The 18841-nt window shown below is 23.8% G+C and overlaps 1 protein-coding gene across 1 annotated transcript in view; it reads right to left on the reverse strand.

The window, feature by feature from the left end:
- Nucleotides 1-9165: 9165 nt before the first annotated feature.
- LOC113560707 (Kv channel-interacting protein 4) overlaps nucleotides 9166-18841 on the reverse strand; it is a 43986-nt gene continuing 34310 nt past the window's right edge. Inside the window, exons 3-7 of the mRNA XM_026966743.1 lie at nucleotides 14620-14689; nucleotides 14355-14425; nucleotides 12320-12481; nucleotides 9770-9880; nucleotides 9166-9650 (exon numbers count right to left, since the gene is read on the reverse strand). Coding sequence (XP_026822544.1) covers nucleotides 9600-9650; nucleotides 9770-9880; nucleotides 12320-12481; nucleotides 14355-14425; nucleotides 14620-14689 — 465 coding nt within the window. The 3' untranslated portion in view covers nucleotides 9166-9599. The remainder of the gene's footprint in view (nucleotides 9651-9769; nucleotides 9881-12319; nucleotides 12482-14354; nucleotides 14426-14619; nucleotides 14690-18841) is intronic.

An 18841-nucleotide genomic window follows, 5' to 3' on the forward strand; every position in this document is an offset into this window, starting at 1 on the left:
ATACCTGAAAGTTAAAAATAGGACTGCTAACTAAACCACTTCATCTCAATATTTCGTAAAAATTAACTTAACCACGACCTCTGAAACTCTAAATACTATCAACTACAAACCAAAGGAAGCATGGAAAAATAAAGAATTAAAATGAATTACAACTTACAAACAAATTAATAAATATAAAACCTTAAAATATAAAATAAAAAGTTCCGCTTACTCTAAAATCAATAGGCAAAGTAATAATCACTCTAGTTAGAATAAGGGTAAATTAATCTAACCCACTCCTTCCTTATCACCAAAAACTGGCCCCTAAACGTGACATATTTAACAAAAACCTTACAATCATAATCTCATTGTGAACAAATGACTAAAATTCACCAAAGCATGAAGAATCATTACTAACCCGGTCTTACTCAAATATACACTTAACTAAAAAAACACGGAAGCAATATATTTATTTTTCCATAATATAAATATAAAAAAATGTGTAATTTATTTTTAGCTTATTTTATCTATAAATTGTATAATATATAATCTAAAAGTAAGTTAATAACGATCGCTGTTGATGCCTTAATAGATACAACAAAGTTTACTAAACAATAATATTTTTATAAACATAATACTTACCTATATTATTAGATAAACCCGCAATTAAGAATTGTATACAATTTCTTATGAATTTGAACGACTGCATTGCGTTTACTTAAATTTGATAATAATAATAAATTAATATTTATCGTAATGGAACCTACTCCATTATAAAAATAATTTAATATCATTATAAATTATGCATTTTTTTATCACTTCACGTGTTGTTATTGAGTTAGGTAAATGTACGTGCTATTTTCTATAAATATACCATTATATTTTTTGAAAAAAAAACATATAATTATTGCTTTGTGACTATTAAAATTCACTAATTGTATTAAAGTCACCGTTTGATACAATTGGTTCACTCCTGTGAACAATATCACAAAAATACTATTTTCAGGTGTCGTGACCTATGCAAAACTATTTTAGAAACCCTTTTCCGGCTGTCCCGTAAAAGCATAGGCAAAACAGACCCCCTGTTTATGATAAGACATTAAAATTTTATTCGATATCCTTAAATTATTTACACTACAGTTGTTAATTTTATGTTATGTATTACCGTTTACCGATACCTGATGAAATAACCTGATGAAAATTGTTTATTCTTTGTTTTTCCCACCAAGACGTAAAGATATAGAACCATAACAGCTTAACCCACTAAACTTTATTTATTGAAGAATAATAATTACAGCAGCACAAAAATAGTTGTTAAAATGCCAATGACAAAACAAATTAAGTGTTGCCATCTATCGGACAATTTTTTTTGAGAGTTAAGCCCCTTTGATTATAAAATATCATTATAGTACTAGATTGTCGCCCAATTTGAGCTCAATAAATAAAGAGACCTCGGTTATTAACAATCGGCTTCACATACTATTTAGCGCTTTTTTTAAATAATAATTTAAATACAAACCTCAAGGTAAAATTTTTAATGTATACAACACTCCCAAACCCATTATATGGCCATTTTGTCTTTAATTTTCAAGAAAGTGTTAAAAAACTTAACATTTATAGAATCAAACTTTTCAAAATATTACCTTCTGACAATTAACTAATAATACCTCCCGACATTTATATTATATCATTATGTGAAAATAATAAAATACAAATTATATTAATTAAAATCTAAGCTCTTTGAGTTTTATGCGCCTTGACTTTAAGATCATAATATTTAACAAGCACCTGTGCACGGCAAACGAGATTTAGCTCGCGGGAAATCGTGATATTGATTTCATTAACGATGATGAGTCGTCGTTGGTTGAGCGACCATACGAAACACAGTATATGAACGACGTAAAATACGGACAACCATTACCACGTGTAAACATGAAGAACGAAGAAACAGCATGCTTTTGGCGACGTCACAACATCGTTGGAATTCGATGTTTAGTAAGTAAGTACCGCTGAATCATATATTATTGTAAGACGTAACACAACAAATATTTAGTATTATCAATTTTAAATAAATCATAATAAAAATTATTCAGATACAAGGATAATTATTATCTTATAATATATATAATGATTTGCTTGCAATACTAATATGTACTTATTATATACTTATTATATAATTTATGTCTACATGAAATATAGCTGTATTAAAATATCTGATAATATTATTATTTATATTACATTTTAGTAAAATTATTCATGTTTAAAAATTATAATGGTAGCATGAATATAATACCATACACATGTTCTAAATATACTATTGGTGAATTTATTAAACTATAATAATTTAAATCAACAGTATAACATATTTTACATGCAAAATTATGTATTAGGTATATTTTCTCAAGTATAAAAAGTTAAAAACGCTATCGTTTTGTGTTTTTTTTTTTAAGATAAAAAAGTGAAAAATGCACAATCATATTGCACCGATTATTGTATTCCGTCCCACGCTTTTTATTTATTTAAAAGAAAAAATAAAAGAAGTATCCTTTTTCAACATGGTGAGATGCAAGAGTAAGATTTCCTAAAGTAGAGAAATGAATTTGGAGAATCTGGGTCTCATATACGAGTGTTCTCAATGATTTCCCAAGGCTAGCCAAGTGTGGGGTGCGTCGAGGTGTGCCCAATATGTTTTTATATAAAATTCCACAACAAAATTATTTTGGATTTATCAAAGCAATTAAAATTTTTGTAATCTAATACCTTCCTATGTATCAAAATATGATATAATATGGCATACAGTTATAGTATTTCCTAATATATTAATATATTTTATTTTTCCTGTTACGAATTTATTAATTTTAAAATACTCTTTTATAGATTTATTTTAATCAATTAACATTGATTTTTTCTAACAAATAAATATCTTTGAAAATATTTGCGAAATGGTAAATTAATCATATAATATTATTGATAATATTGAAACAATTAACAAAGTAATAAATAGTACTCAATTGTTTGTACAAATAGATTCCAAAAATCAAAAATTCAGAATTTATATATATATATATATATTTATATTTATATATGCATAATTTAAACACAAAATTTGTTTGGGGGTACTTAAATTATCACCATGTAATCTGTAGGTATACATATTCAGATGTATATTATATAAGGGGTTAATAGAGTTGAGGATGGTGATTGGTCTGAACGGCACTTTTTACATAGGTGAATTTGCGTTTATAATTTTTACTGTAAATAATATGCTGATCTTGTTGGAAACTTTATTTTTTTTTTTATTAATCTTGTTATCATGAATCATGATACACCAATAAATCATGAAACGATAAATGTAAAAGATATATATTCTGTGTACTGTAATCTTGTTATTTAATTATAGAATAATGACAGTTATGAATATGGAAGGAGGCAAATAAAATTACACCAGGCGTGAAAATTCTGAGCACATATTTTTGAAAAGGCATTTAAGTTAATATACATTCAAATAATTTAAATATTAAACAAATTAAATAAATATTTTATTAATATTGAATTTTATACCAATAAAAATAAAAAATAAAATAAATAAATAAATAATAAAATAATAATGATAATAATGATTAAATAATTAAATCATCGATTTAATAAATATATTTTTTTACCAACAATACAGCAATGATACGTAATTTATTGTAACAATAAAACTTTTGCAGTATCGTCGAAGGTTATCGTTTAAACATTTAGTTCTTACTGTATTTTAACTATTATTAGTTCATGGAAACATCAACGTGTGGTTTGACATTTTTGGTTTTTATAGTAGGTAACTCTGTGAGCAACTGAAAAGTTGCACTTAAATGATAACCATTTATGCACCATTGTTTCAAGTGACTCGTCATATTAATTATGGTATACAATAACAGTTATACGGAATACAGTTAAATATTTTTAAATTTAAAAAATTAATTAATTTAAAAAAATAAAGTTTTTTACTATTAACATTAAGATTAAAAAAGTATTTATATAATATTTTGTTGACGAAATGAAATATGGCTAACGTGGGAAATAGTTATAGTTCCATGAAATTGAGAGTTGCGGGCAAAAATAATATTATCAAAATACATTTTCAACATTATTATTCACCGGTTATTTTATTAACTCCGACTTATGTCAATAATCAAAACAATTTCAATCATAAATCACTGGTCGATTTCGTAAATGGCCAATATTATTTATTTATGGATTTTAAGATGTTCTATTATGTTATAAACACTGCATGCGATGAATGCTTAAAGCAATGATAAAATAAACAATATTTATAAATATATAGCTTATGCTTAATAAATGCATAAGTATGGACAGGGATTCATATAATAATAAAAGCGTTTTTATATGCTTTAAAATATAATATTTATAATAGCCTTGTAGCAATATATTCATTTATTACTAATTTAACTATACTATCCTCAACCTTGACAATACAACGATATTGTGTGTCGATTATAATATGGAAATTGTATTCTAAATTATACACTGATAAATAAATAAGATATAATTAATTAATGAATAAATAAAAATATCTAATTGATTTAAAATGATTAATTAGCTGTTATCTTGAACAACAAAAAAATATGTACATTTAAGTAGATACAGAAGTTAACGAACACATACTTTAATGATTCTAACTATAAATAAATTCCTTAGTTAAATTTAAATGATCAAGCGATTTTCAACATAATTTTCGTATATAAAATGTAACCAATTAAATACTTCAAAATTAATTAACTTATCTAAAACAAAAGATTTTGAGCATGAAGTGTCTATAAATGAACCACTTTTTCAACCACATAAACATTGTATAATATTAACCAATTTTTGTCTTATACACTTTTTACTTATACTAATATTGTCATAAACAATATTTTTAAATATCTATAACATGGAGATAAATATGAAATATTTAAATTTAAATAAAATGCCACATCGGTTTTTGTATCAAAATATACTAAAATGTTAATATAAAATGCGTATACAATGTACATTTCTGTTCTTTCTGTTGTTAAAAAATATTTATTAATTTTTATTTAAATTATATCAATAAATAATTCCCATCTAAAAGCATTTTACCTGAGTTTTTATCTTTTTTGTTTATTACGGTCTTTTATTTTCATCACATCTGTCAATATTAAACTTCTATTAAAACTTAGATAAACTAATAAATTTAGGTAGGTATGCCAACGATTTAAATGTTTTCAACGATAAAATAATGTAAGTTATAAATGTATTATGTAATTGATGTGTTATCAGTTATTATCATCCTCATCTAATGCCTAAATTAAACAGATAACAATTTAATTGCATAAAATGTATTTTAGATATAAAAATATCAATAATATAGAATTTACGTTTTAAACAATATATTTAACTCAGATCTAAAAACATAGGCGTCATTTGGATACCTAGTCGGCAACCGACAAAACGCATAGTGTGATCCAAGCCTAACAGAAATTGCATAGTTTCAAATCGTACATCAAACCTTTTAAAATGTCTATATCACATATTTAATTCAAAAAAGTAATACATAGCGTATTATACAATACTTTTTGGATGTCGGCTACTTTCGCCGAAAAATCTCGATTGTACGTAAATAAATTATACAATTATTTATTTTCAGTAAAAATATTATAATATTATACAATCTAATATATTATGGTAAATCACAATAAAGTATAAGTCCAAATACAAATTTCAATATAGTAGGCAATAAATAATAATTTCCATAGATATACGATCATTACTGCAACTGTGTACACGCAAACGGACTCTTATAAGTTATAAAAATATAAAAGGAATATGTTTAAATGATTATTAAATGTGAACAATTAAAAAACAGTAAACTTAAAAGATTGTCAGCACACTGTTTGTTTTCACTCTCTTTTTGGCACTCGTCCAACATAGAAAAAACGCATTCACGCAAAATCATTTATTTTATAAATTTGAGTAATTTTTAAGTAAAATCACTCATTTTAAAATATACAGAAAATAATATTTTTAAGGATTTGACATATCAATTAATCTAAATATTGTATCAAAACAATTTACTATCCATTAAAATTTAAAAGATTTAACTTTAATTTTTAAGTCAAATAATATTAAAATATCAAACCAATATGTCTAATCCTCAAAAATAACATAGGTACTCTACAATTTTTGCAACAGGTGATTTTTCTCTAAGTTTACTAATAAAAAAAAAATAAAACGATTTAACAAAACACATACCGTTGTATCTATGTTGCCTGAGGATTTGAGATGAATAAATATTGTGCTAACATTCTCCTAAGCTTACCGATAAAATATCGCCGGACAACAACCTTTAAATAATTCAATGATAACGACGGTGACAATAATAATTACAGTAATAAAAATAATAATAGGCGTAGAGCAGTAATTATAAGTAAATGTATATTATTATTTTGTTACGTATTACAAATAAATTAACCGGGTACTTATATTATTGCTGGCTAGAAACAAATACTACATTACTACATTTATTATTTTCGTTTTTTTATTTTAAGTGATTGTACGATTAAAATTGGTTTAGAATAATATTATTTTTATATGGGTAAGCTAATTATTACTTATAACATTTTCTAAACATCGTATTTTTTTTCTATTTAAAATATTCACTTTTATGTAATACAATAATGTATTTGTAGGCATTTTATGTATCAAAATATTTCAAATACAAAATTCTACATTGTAATTATAACATTCAGTTATCTATAATATTGTTTAATTGATGTAAATTTGGTTTATTAAAACCGACACTTTCCATTCCCGCATAAACACTTCCCAATTCCACACACAAAAACATGACAATACCGCCATATTTTGTCATATCTCATAGATATCTTACTACCACATAAATTCATCAAATATCGTTGTCAGTGTAAATTAAATTTATTCTACATATAAATAAATTGAGACTATTTCGTTCAAATTTCTATCAATTTGTGGTAAATATTTTTTATAAAATTACAGCTAATAAATACATATATACAAAATTATAATTAAATAAATAATTTAAATATAAATTAAATTCTTTTAATAGTATATCTTTATATATTTCAGGTAGACAATAAAAGGTCATCTATATGCAAGATGAATCATTTATGTATCTTTAATCATGATTTTAAAAATTATATAAAATTATTTACATAATTTGATATTTTTTTAAAATAAAACATTTTTTTTAAATTTTTAAGTGTTTCACTTTTTTAAATGACTAAACATATTTTTTATTTTATAATTGAAACAAAATAGTTTTCGTAGTATATTGATAACAGTATGTATAAAAATCGAATTTCAAACGAGTAGTTAGTCAATCAGTTATAACTTATAAGTATTTTTAATTTAAATGTTCAGCAGAGTTAGGTGTAAATGTTGGACCAACGTAAGTGAACTTATCGCAACTTTTAACACTTATCCTTACTTAACTAATTATTCGAAATTCGATTTTTATGTATTAAAATACTCCAAAAAAATATTCTGCTTTGAAATATAGAATTAAAAATACCAGCATATGATGTAAACATTATTTTTAAGAAATGTTGATAATTTTTTCGAAAAATTATTTTACAGTGACATCAAATTATTTTAAAAAAAAATGTAAAACTTCAAAATAATGAGTGTAAACACTTAAATGGATCCCCTTCTATATCGAATCTTTATTTTAGTATTTTAGTGAAGCCAATCATAATATTGTTCTGTAAATAATCGATAGTAATATCTGGACTGATTATCTAAAATAACAATTCGATAAAATTTAAAAATGTATTCAAACATTCAATATAGTTTGATTTTACGAATATTGCTTTTTGAAGGATATAGATACAAATAAAAATAAATTTTCTTCTAATACTTAGAAGATAACATTAAATTAAACATCAAGACGTATAGATCAAATACAATTATTTATTTCATCCAAAATCTAATAAAACAAATTTTAAAATTAATATTAAATCAAACTCAAATAGTCAAATTAAAAAAAAATGAACATAAAATATTTAAAAAATAATAATAATTAAAATTATGGCATTTCAAAATATTATATTTGTTGTTTATTTTGCAACAATAATGAGGTATAAATAGAAAAAAAAGGAATATTTAATTAATATTTTTATACCACGTGTTTACTCAATTATACGCTAACAATACATTTTTGCTCATTAACAACGTGCAATATTATTATACTATTTTATGTAAGCCAAATCTATTATAGTATTACTTTAAGCATAGATTTGACATATAAGTTTAATATACATTTAAAAAGTTAACTAAACAGACTATTATATATGTATGTGCTTATTAAATTGGATTAATTAAATATCCAATAAATAAGAAATTCGAAAAAAAAAAGTCTAATCGACTTGAAATTATTATAGTAATATAAAAACTGTAATTTTCATTACCTACTTACACAATATAGAATTTATATTTATTACATTAACTTTAATTCTTAAACTAAAATATATTGAGGTGCAAATATTTAGCCATTAAAAGTAAGAACGGAATATTTACAAACTTAATAGGTACAGAAATGTTTGCTTGATTATTATACAAGTTAGTTTCCTATGCATACGTAATGAACAAGAATTTAAAATTTAAATAATATCGCTTCAGGAACAAAAACCATGAACTAAATTATACACACACACACACGAGAATATACACACACAAACACAACACACATGTGTATAAAAGTGTAAACAGCCTGATGAGAAATTTATTTCAAAAAAATTATGCAGATTTTTATACGAGTCCTATGAGTTTCTATTATTTTTTATTCGCAAATTTCTGATCATCCTGAGTACAATACGTATGTATAACATGTGAGCAATATGTAATTGTATGTCATAAACATATTAATTATTATTTATATGCCCATAAGATAATATATATATATAATATATACATGAATATATAAGTAATAAGTAATTAGGTAGTAATCACTCAATAATAATTCCACACGATAATTTAATACTACCCAACGTCATTTGTAGACATGTACCTATAACTATTAAAATTTTTTTTTTTTGTTCAATTTAACAATAATATTTTATCTTCGCCAATTATAATTCTCAATATTTTCAAGTTACCCACCAGGAGATAACAAAAACAGACCAAATATTTATGATAGTCATCAAATTTAAACAATTATTATAATAAAACTACAAAGATCGAGACATAAATGTTTGGTATGTAGTATAATGTAGCTACGTTTAACACGGTAACAATATATAGGACGGACCGAGCAATAATGGCGCCAGATAAAAGCGACATTTATTAGAACAAAAATAATTAATCGAAAATCGCACATCAGTATAGAATTTTTTAACGGCCAAACACATTTGAAAAGAACGTTCCTGAACATTAACCAAAGCGGCCAGTATAATAATATTATATTATTATTTACATTAGAAATCAAAGAAAATATTGTTTTGGGAAGACTCGTTGTCGGCTTGCCGTATTTGATTGTATTGCTCCTCCTCCGACTGACCACCAGCAGACTGATCGAACGACAGAAGTGATACTTCCATAGAGTCGGTGGAGGATAGCGACAATCATAGGGACCTGGAGTCAAAAACTTGTAATGATTTTGTGATCGCCTCGTCCTGTCAACATTCAACCAACAATACAAATAAATCATAAATAGTGTATTATTTTCTAATACAATAATCATAGATGTAGGTGGTATATTACATATCATACGATATTTTACGATGGATATTACCTTTAAACATGACTCGATGAATTCTTCAAACGTAATCACGCCATCTTGATTGATGTCGAGTTTTTGGAATACCATATCAGTGTGATCTTTGGATTTAGTACTACCACGACCCTATCAAATATAAAACACAAGAATTAATTTAATATAAAATCTTTAATAGAAATAAATAAAGAAACTTTCATTTATAGTTAAATTATATTTATAAAAAAAAACTATTAAATGACAGTTCATTTTATTTGTAACATAAGACATTACATTATAAGTAAAACATAACTCTAAAGTATTATTTATAAGCGTTTTATGCCGAAAAAGATCGGTTGGGTAATCTAATAAAATTGTGATTTTAAGTATATATACGACTTTAAGAAATTAAAAAAGTTTAAAATCAGATAATTTTAATACAAATAGTATCCACAGAAAAAGGTAATAACAATCGAAATCTTTTCCAAGTAAAAAAGTAATATTTTTCTTAATGAGTTTGAGACTAAGAAAATCCTTTCAAACTTTATTAATCCACTCAACAAATTTGAAGCCAAATTAAAATATATATAAGCCACATTATATACACAGTTTGAGTTTCTTACCTCCTAGATATTTTATCTTTGATATAACGAGTAATATAATACAAATTTTATATTTAAAAAAAATATATATTATAATTATTAGTTTAAAGTTTGAACTTGTATTATGTACAAAACATTATAAATCAATAGAATCATGTTTATAAAAAAATTTGCAATTAGAATTGCTTACATCGTATTTTAATAAATATATATTAGATAAATATTTATCTTGAATAATTTTGATAATTTATTATTTTTTAAATGTGTAAACTAAAGGAATTACAGTATAAAAGAATACTATCTTATTCTTACGTTATAATCATATAATATGGTTATGGTTAAAATATGTTAAATAAAACTCCAGCAATATTTTTTTTTAATAAAAACAAATTAATATATTATTGAATTTTGTGTATCAATTTATAACTAATTAAAAAATAACCAATTCAATTTATTTAATTTAAGCTGATATATTAAATTGGAATAATTTAATCTTCAGATTTTTAAGTAAACTATAATTTATAATACCCATTACACAATATTAAATTAAGTGCAATAAATCTCACAACATTATAATTCCACCTTTTAAAAATTCATATATTTTATGATTTATGTATTACAATTTTTCATTTAAGTTCTAATTTAAACTTTTTCATACCATTTATCTAGATATGTATTTAAGTGTATCAACTAACAACGTTACATAAAAAATATACAGATTTAATGTTTTACATATTATTACAATTTAATATTATAAAACGTATTGAACTAATAAATAATAGTAATTTTAAATTTTTAACACAAACTATTAATGCACAACTATAAAAAAATAATTGACTAAATTTATAAAATCTGTGAAGGTCTCAAAACGCTAAAAGGCTATGTAGTTTGTTATAGAGTTAAAATGTACATAACATATCTATATATTTTATTTTAAGATGATATATGTTTACGAAAACTACCAAATAAGTTTTGTAGCTGAAGTGATCTGATATTTTGCCAACAATAAAATGTATGGAATTTAAGTTTAAGTATTTAAATGTGAATGTGTGTACAACAAATAACTTATTTTAAAATATTACATATAACTTTTTATCAATTGGACAATACACATAAAACAATTTAGGTTAAAATATTTTATTATATTCGCTTAAATGCTTAGAATATTTTAAAAATTAGTCTAACTGTATTTATATATGAATATATTATAAACAATATGAGATCTTTTTTTTTTTTTGGTTGATCAATCATTTTAGAACTTTACTTATTTTATTATTGTTTACATGAGGTAAAAGTAATTAAATATTTATAAATGTATTTCTTTATTAATAACAAACATATAATATTATATTATTACTTTTAGCGCCATTTTAATACATAATTAAAAACGCTATAATGAAAACGAAAGTTTACTGTTTACACTAATCAATCATCTTTTTAGTTAACGTTATAAAGGAGTAGGATTTTATTTAAATGTAATTTCTTTAAAGGAAAAAATATAAAAATAGTATTAAAATACATTTTTATGAAGTTATTAATAAGTTTGAGAAACTTCAAACACCTCCGTCCTAAAATTCTTAAATTAAATTAAACATCTTCTTTGAAACTAGCCCCGTTTTTTTCAAACACAATAAATACCACACCATTTTTCAACATTTGTTCTCGAACACATTTTGAATAATATTATCACTCGTATACCCATCGTTTAACTAACTAACAACAGCCCTTATAGATATATATGTCACTTAGATCGCAATGCATTTTAGTTGGCACTCTGAACAAAGTTTCTATACTTAGTTATTCGGGAAACTTTAAGACATCCATTAAGATAACGCAAATATATACTTCGCTTGCTTGTACACACACACACACACACATATCAAAAATGCACACGCACACACATACACATATCAAAAATGCACACGCACACACACTTACATCTATATAATACATATATTATAAACACGAGTTGAAATATTATACTTACTTGTGGTCTCTTGCCCATCAGCTCGTGGATGGCTAACACGATTTGACTGAGCTCCGATCTCGTTATGCATCCGTCGCCATTTAAATCGTATAGCTTAAATGTCCATCTTAGTTTTTCGTAAATAGACCCGCGAAGCAGAGTGGATAGAGTCATTAGCATGTCCTGCATAGTTAATGTAATTAATAGAGTAAGCAATGTTTCTATAAGTAAGGTTAAGCAAAATGACGGTCAGCACAGTTTTATACGGTCGACACAAGCATTCAGTGTGGGAATTTTTTTTTCGTTTTCGGTAAATCGCATATTTTACGTTTCAATTTGTGTTATATTATTCAAAACAAAAAGTAAGCTTACATTATACTGCCGGTATCTGTAAAGTTTCACACCGAGAATTTTGAGAGCTCATCATCTTACCCACGATCGATAGTTTTAACGCTTTTGAACACCGGGAAAGGGGAAAGCTGAAGAGAGGCCAAACTCCCAACAGCTATAATATTGGAATTGCTTAATGCAAGAAAATGAATGGCATCTTGAAACATTCAGAATACAATGAAATCCTAAAAAAAAATATTAAACCATTCGACGTTTGCACATCTTATGTCATCGTTGAGAGAACGTCGATTTATAATATTTATGCTTCGATAAATCCCAAACGATATACCTATGCATTTGAATTATTTCCGCTTGTGTTATAAATTATAATGAATAACGCACTATAAAAATGAAATTGTATCGAACAAATTTACCGTATGAAATTGATTTATATACTTAGTAAATGTTCAAAATATTATATCGTTGACAGCTGGTTAATAATGTTCAAACTCTATATTTCGAAGATTTACAGTATCCAAATAAAAAAAATTCGTTATTACTCTGGAAAATATTACAGAAAATAAATGATTATTACTGTTAAAATAGAATATTTTCAAGAATTTGTTTAACAGCGAAAAAAGTTTTTATCTATTGTCTTTTTGGAACAAAGTGTTTTTTATCATTCATTTTATGATAATGGTAAATCAAAGAATTTATATAAGCGTACTATAAACATTTCTATAACTAAAGTATATTTCATTCTAAATAATTCATTTAAACTTGAAATTGTAATTACACTAATGCATTCATTCGAATTACACAATTTAATTGTACAAGAATAAAGAAAATTAATATTCAATGATAACATAGAATATAAGATTATAACCAAGAATATAAATTATTCAAATATGTCTACGGTTCATAATTTATACGGGAAAAATGCATCCAATATTTCTTAAGACTTTTTAAATTACACTAAATCATATACGAATTTCTAATGTTTTATGGAAATTAAAAGATACTAAATTTAAAACATAATCTCTCATTGATAAGAATAAATTTAATTTATTTTTGTTTTTGATGGATATTGATTAGTAGTTTGTAAAAAAAAAAAAAACTTCGAATGCGTAATATATATATATAAAAAAAAAAATATAATTTTACTGTCTTATTGAATTTTGAAAACTTTTCAATTTTATTCATCAAAATATTATACTTCTTAATTTAAATTTTAAACTTCAAATATTCTCAAAAAAACTAATTTATTTTCAGTATATTATTTACCTAATTTTTATTACACTCGTTTATAATATAAAATGTATTTATACATTGTAAAATTACAAAGTTCCTACTACCTATATAATATACGTACAATCATATCTTATTATAAAGTTAAAAATGACATAATATTGTGTCAGTAAAAACATTTCAGACTAATTTAGATTTTAACACCCATACAACTTGTAATAATATGTTGAGACGTTAAATACAAACATATGAGAATGTGAATTCAGTAAATATATTTATATATCACTAATTATATAACATATAAATATAACAATTTAATTTATACTATAAAAGGTTTAAAATGGCTTCAACAAAATGAATAGAAAAACACTTTTATGACTTCTTATAATATTCTAATAATGGGCTTATTCTGCACGCAATATTATTTGCGTCGGATGTTAATAATAGATATTATCAAGTAAATACAACATAAACTTACTTTAAAACTAATTGCGCCATTGCTCTTGACATCAAATGCTTTGAACACAAAATGAGCATATAAATTCGAATCTATAAATAAATGTAAATACATTACAGTCTACGACCAATTTACGAATATTAAAGATAAATAATAATTAAAAATGTATTATAATAAATAATTAATTATAAAAATACAGTACAATATACAATATATATATATATATATCTTTTAAAATATAATTAGAAACAAAAATGAATAAATAATTGTATTTTATTGTACATACTTCCGTGTGGAAAAAACTTGGAGTAGATATCTTTAAACAAATCTTCGTGAACGACTCCTTCCGGACATTTCTAAAACAATCATGTACAATTTATGATATTACTACAGTAGTATAATATACAAATATTTTTTATTTGAAAATTTTTACAATTATTTAGATTAAATGTTCAACATACAATAAACTCCATTATAATAAAGTCACTCAACTTGAGCAATCAATTAATAATATTTTACCGACTACTAAACTAAAATAACATTTAAATCATATTTTATTGTGGTATTCTGTCATCGTTGACATTTGCAAATAAAAGTCGTCAATAATCAAATGGAACTATAAATGGTTTAATTTACAATTATATAATGTTAAGCTTCTTTAACATGCCTTTACTTAAAATTAATTACAAACAACCGAAAAATCGATCAAATCTAGACTAAAGATTTTTCCTAAATAATTGTAAATTATTTAACTTTATAATTTTTTTTTTTTTTTAAGTATTCAACAGCAATCATAAAATTTTACATTTTATTTTATACTTGTAAATACTTTTAGTCAATGTAAAATCACAAAAAACGTATTTTTGTTGCCAAGGACTTTGTTTGTCATAAAATGCTTATAAAAACATAATCTACTAAAGTATAACAAACGAATTCATTCAATGATTTATTATTGGATAGAATCCAAAAACCCAAAACCGTACAATGATTACATTCATAATTATTATTATTATTATTTTACCCTTGTTAAACCAAGGGTAAAATAATGAATAAATTAGCATACAATACTAGGTAGGTATAATAGATTTAAAATAATTTAATTTAATTGCATTAAGTACATTAATACAATTATACAAACAATAAAAAGCGACTGACTGTTTGAATATTCATAATATTATCAAGTAGAGTTACATTATAGAGTTATTAAGCAAACTTGGTACCTACTATGTTTTCTTTAAATAACCCATTTCAAAATCCCTAATCACCAGACTAAATCTAACTTTCTCTTCTTTTCCCATTATCCACTTAAAAATATTTATCCTATTTTCTTTTATCTTAGCTCGTACGTCTTGCTAATAGACACGAGACTAAATCGAGCCATCACCTTCTTGAATATCGTTTCACTACATTTATACTGCTGTCAAATTTTATTGTGTGCCTTTAACTATTTTTTAACAACCAGCTATAAAAAAATTATTATACTGAGTGAATCGCCAAGCATGATTATCCTTTCTTTTTCTCAAATGATGGAGTTATTCAAACTATGATTTATTAAATTTTTAAATATACTTCAAGACCACGTTAACAGTCGTCTTGTGAACTTTTTACATTCTGTCATTGCAGGTTATTTGCCTCATTGATCTAGTTTTTATGTATTGTCAAATCAACACTACACTATTATATCCGAGAATTAAAAAAAATAAAGAAAAATTATGTTATTTTTTATGTCTCTCTTATTTGCATCATTGACCTAATAAATAATTAAACAAAAAATATGATATGAACACTATTTATAAAATATAAATGTTGAATATAAACAGTGTAAATCACTAAGCGTGCCCAGCCACTTCTTAAGTTGTATAATAAATGTATTTAAATTTAAATTTTGAGAATTTCCAAGTACACTTTAGGACGATATTTTTAATTTCTTGATATCTTTTGTATTACTTAGAGAATAATATTTTAGCGATACAAACTTCTGTTTTTCTAATAACTATTACTACTAATAACTATTTGCAATAATAAATTATTCAATTATTCAGCCAATTATTCTCCTAAGCATTTTAATATATTAAAATCAAAAATTGAACAAGTAGTTTTTGAGTTATTTAATTTTGTATACTGAGGATAATAGGTCCGTATTAATACGTTTAATAAGACGTAGGGAATATATACTAATAATAAATACTAATTTATATAAACTAACAAATTTTAGTGATTTATATTAATCTATCAACCTTAGTAATTTTTAAAACCGACCAAAGCATAATATATGCTAAATCCAATATTACATTTATTTTATTATTTTGTAAAATCATTTTTAAATACTACAAATATTATCCTTAGTATAAACATTTTTATAACTGACAAACATCTAGTTCGATCTTTGAATTGTGTAGATACATAAATATTTTTAAAAAATTACCCACTTAATAATAGTAAAAAAAAGGAAGTTATCGTTAAAACAGAAATTTGCATCACAACAAGAAAATTCTTAATTAGTAAAAAAAAATTCAATAATTTGAAAATACAATTTTTTAATATAATATTATTATAAAATTCCAAAAATCAAAATGTGAATTATTTATAAAAAAATATGAAGGTGAGCATGCTTGGTAAATCATCTTGCATACGTTTTTCTTGAAAAATGTTTTAGTTTTATTTTAATAATTCGTATTATATTGTGTATTAAAGGTTAAACATAATAATAAACATTTAATTGATGATGGTAAAATAAGTAATATGGGTTTGTACCTAAACATTTAAGTCGATCTCTTACGTAGTATTTAGTTTCTTCAACAAGTTAAAATCTGTAGTATTATATTAAATATTACAAAAAACTACTATTCTGGCATTCTGCCCTAAGAACACAGATACATAACTTAACCTGAACTCGGATGTACCACAATTGCCTACAAAGAACGCCGTATTACAAAAATCCTAAAAATTAAATTTCAAGACTTCGTTTCTCGTGTCTATAAAATAATGTTAAAAACACACCACTATACATATATATTTATATATTTATACACATAACATAATTGTCAAAAGGAGCGGCTGTTATATAAGATCGCAAGTGAGTTCCTAACATTAAAGGTTATGAAAAATGTGTAATAATAACTATCCTACAGTATTTCAATTATACCCAAGTGCCATTTATACTAAATTGTATATTAAATAATACTTATTTTTCATAAAAAAAAAAAAAAGTATTCATTAATTATTATAAAAATATTAAAATAAAATAACAAATACTTTATTATAACAAAATGAAAAATATTTTTAAAATATTTATAGATGCACACACTTTACATGCACATACAAATAATTATACAATAACATTATCAGTCTTAAAGTTGTAAATTATCTCGCAACGTTGATCGATATTTTTATTTTTACCTAGCATCATGCAAAAATTGAACATTATTATTATGTCATTTAAGCTAATTACTGATTTTTCTTTGACCCTTTTCTTCTAGTAAACTTTTCTTTATCAGATATAATCTTATTAAAATATATTCTAAATGTAATATATTGTAACTAATGGCCTCTACTGCCAAAGTTGTGAAACATCGATGGAAAAGAAAATGTGATAAAAAAAACAACAAAAAACATTAATGTCACCATAAAATAATAGGACAGGAGAGAAAAGCTTCTGACAATTTATCGTGAGAGTAGGTACCTACATAATCGTACCACAATACATAACATTCTATTGTACACATAGACTAGTTACATGATATATTACCTAATATAAATTAATTAACATGTTATCATTGTGAATGTAAATTTTAGTCAACCGTTTCTATGTAATTTCACAATATTTGGTTAATCTAACACCCGCTACACTTTAAATATTCTGAACAAGCTTTATAACTTAAATAAAAATATTTAAAATGCATTCAAATCTATTTACACATTTTATATGATACAAAAACATTATTTTCATCATGACGTATAAATAAATAAATTTATTGTATCAATGATCTTAATATTCGGCAACAGATCCACTAAATAAAATAATAAAATAGTTAAATGCGTGTTTGAAAATAATTTCTAACAGTATTGCAATATATCGGTTAATTTTAAAACAATACCATTAATGTCATATAATTCTCATCATTTCTATATTTTAAATTTAATGTGTAGCTCATTATCCAAATTAGCCTACTTATAAAACCCTGGTTTTAAATTTCAAAAGTAATTTTTAAATTACTAAATTGATACGAAGAAATTCGTACCAATTACCTACACAAACCCGTTGACAGACGTTAAGGATAAAATATTATGTATATGATCAAAAACTGATACATAAATTATAATAATAATAATATAATCATGACACATAATAATATTAATATATGATACAAAACAAGAATACTGCTGAATAATATACTGCATTTATTTCATAAGAAATAATACCTTTTTAATAAAAATCGTACTACCCATTAAGTTCACGTTTGTAAATGTTTAGAATATATTTTCAAGATAAAATCTTAGCCCTATGT

The sequence above is a fragment of the Rhopalosiphum maidis genome, chromosome 1 (genome assembly GCF_003676215.2).
Source record: "Rhopalosiphum maidis isolate BTI-1 chromosome 1, ASM367621v3, whole genome shotgun sequence".
Lineage (NCBI taxonomy): Eukaryota > Metazoa > Arthropoda > Insecta > Hemiptera > Aphididae > Rhopalosiphum > Rhopalosiphum maidis.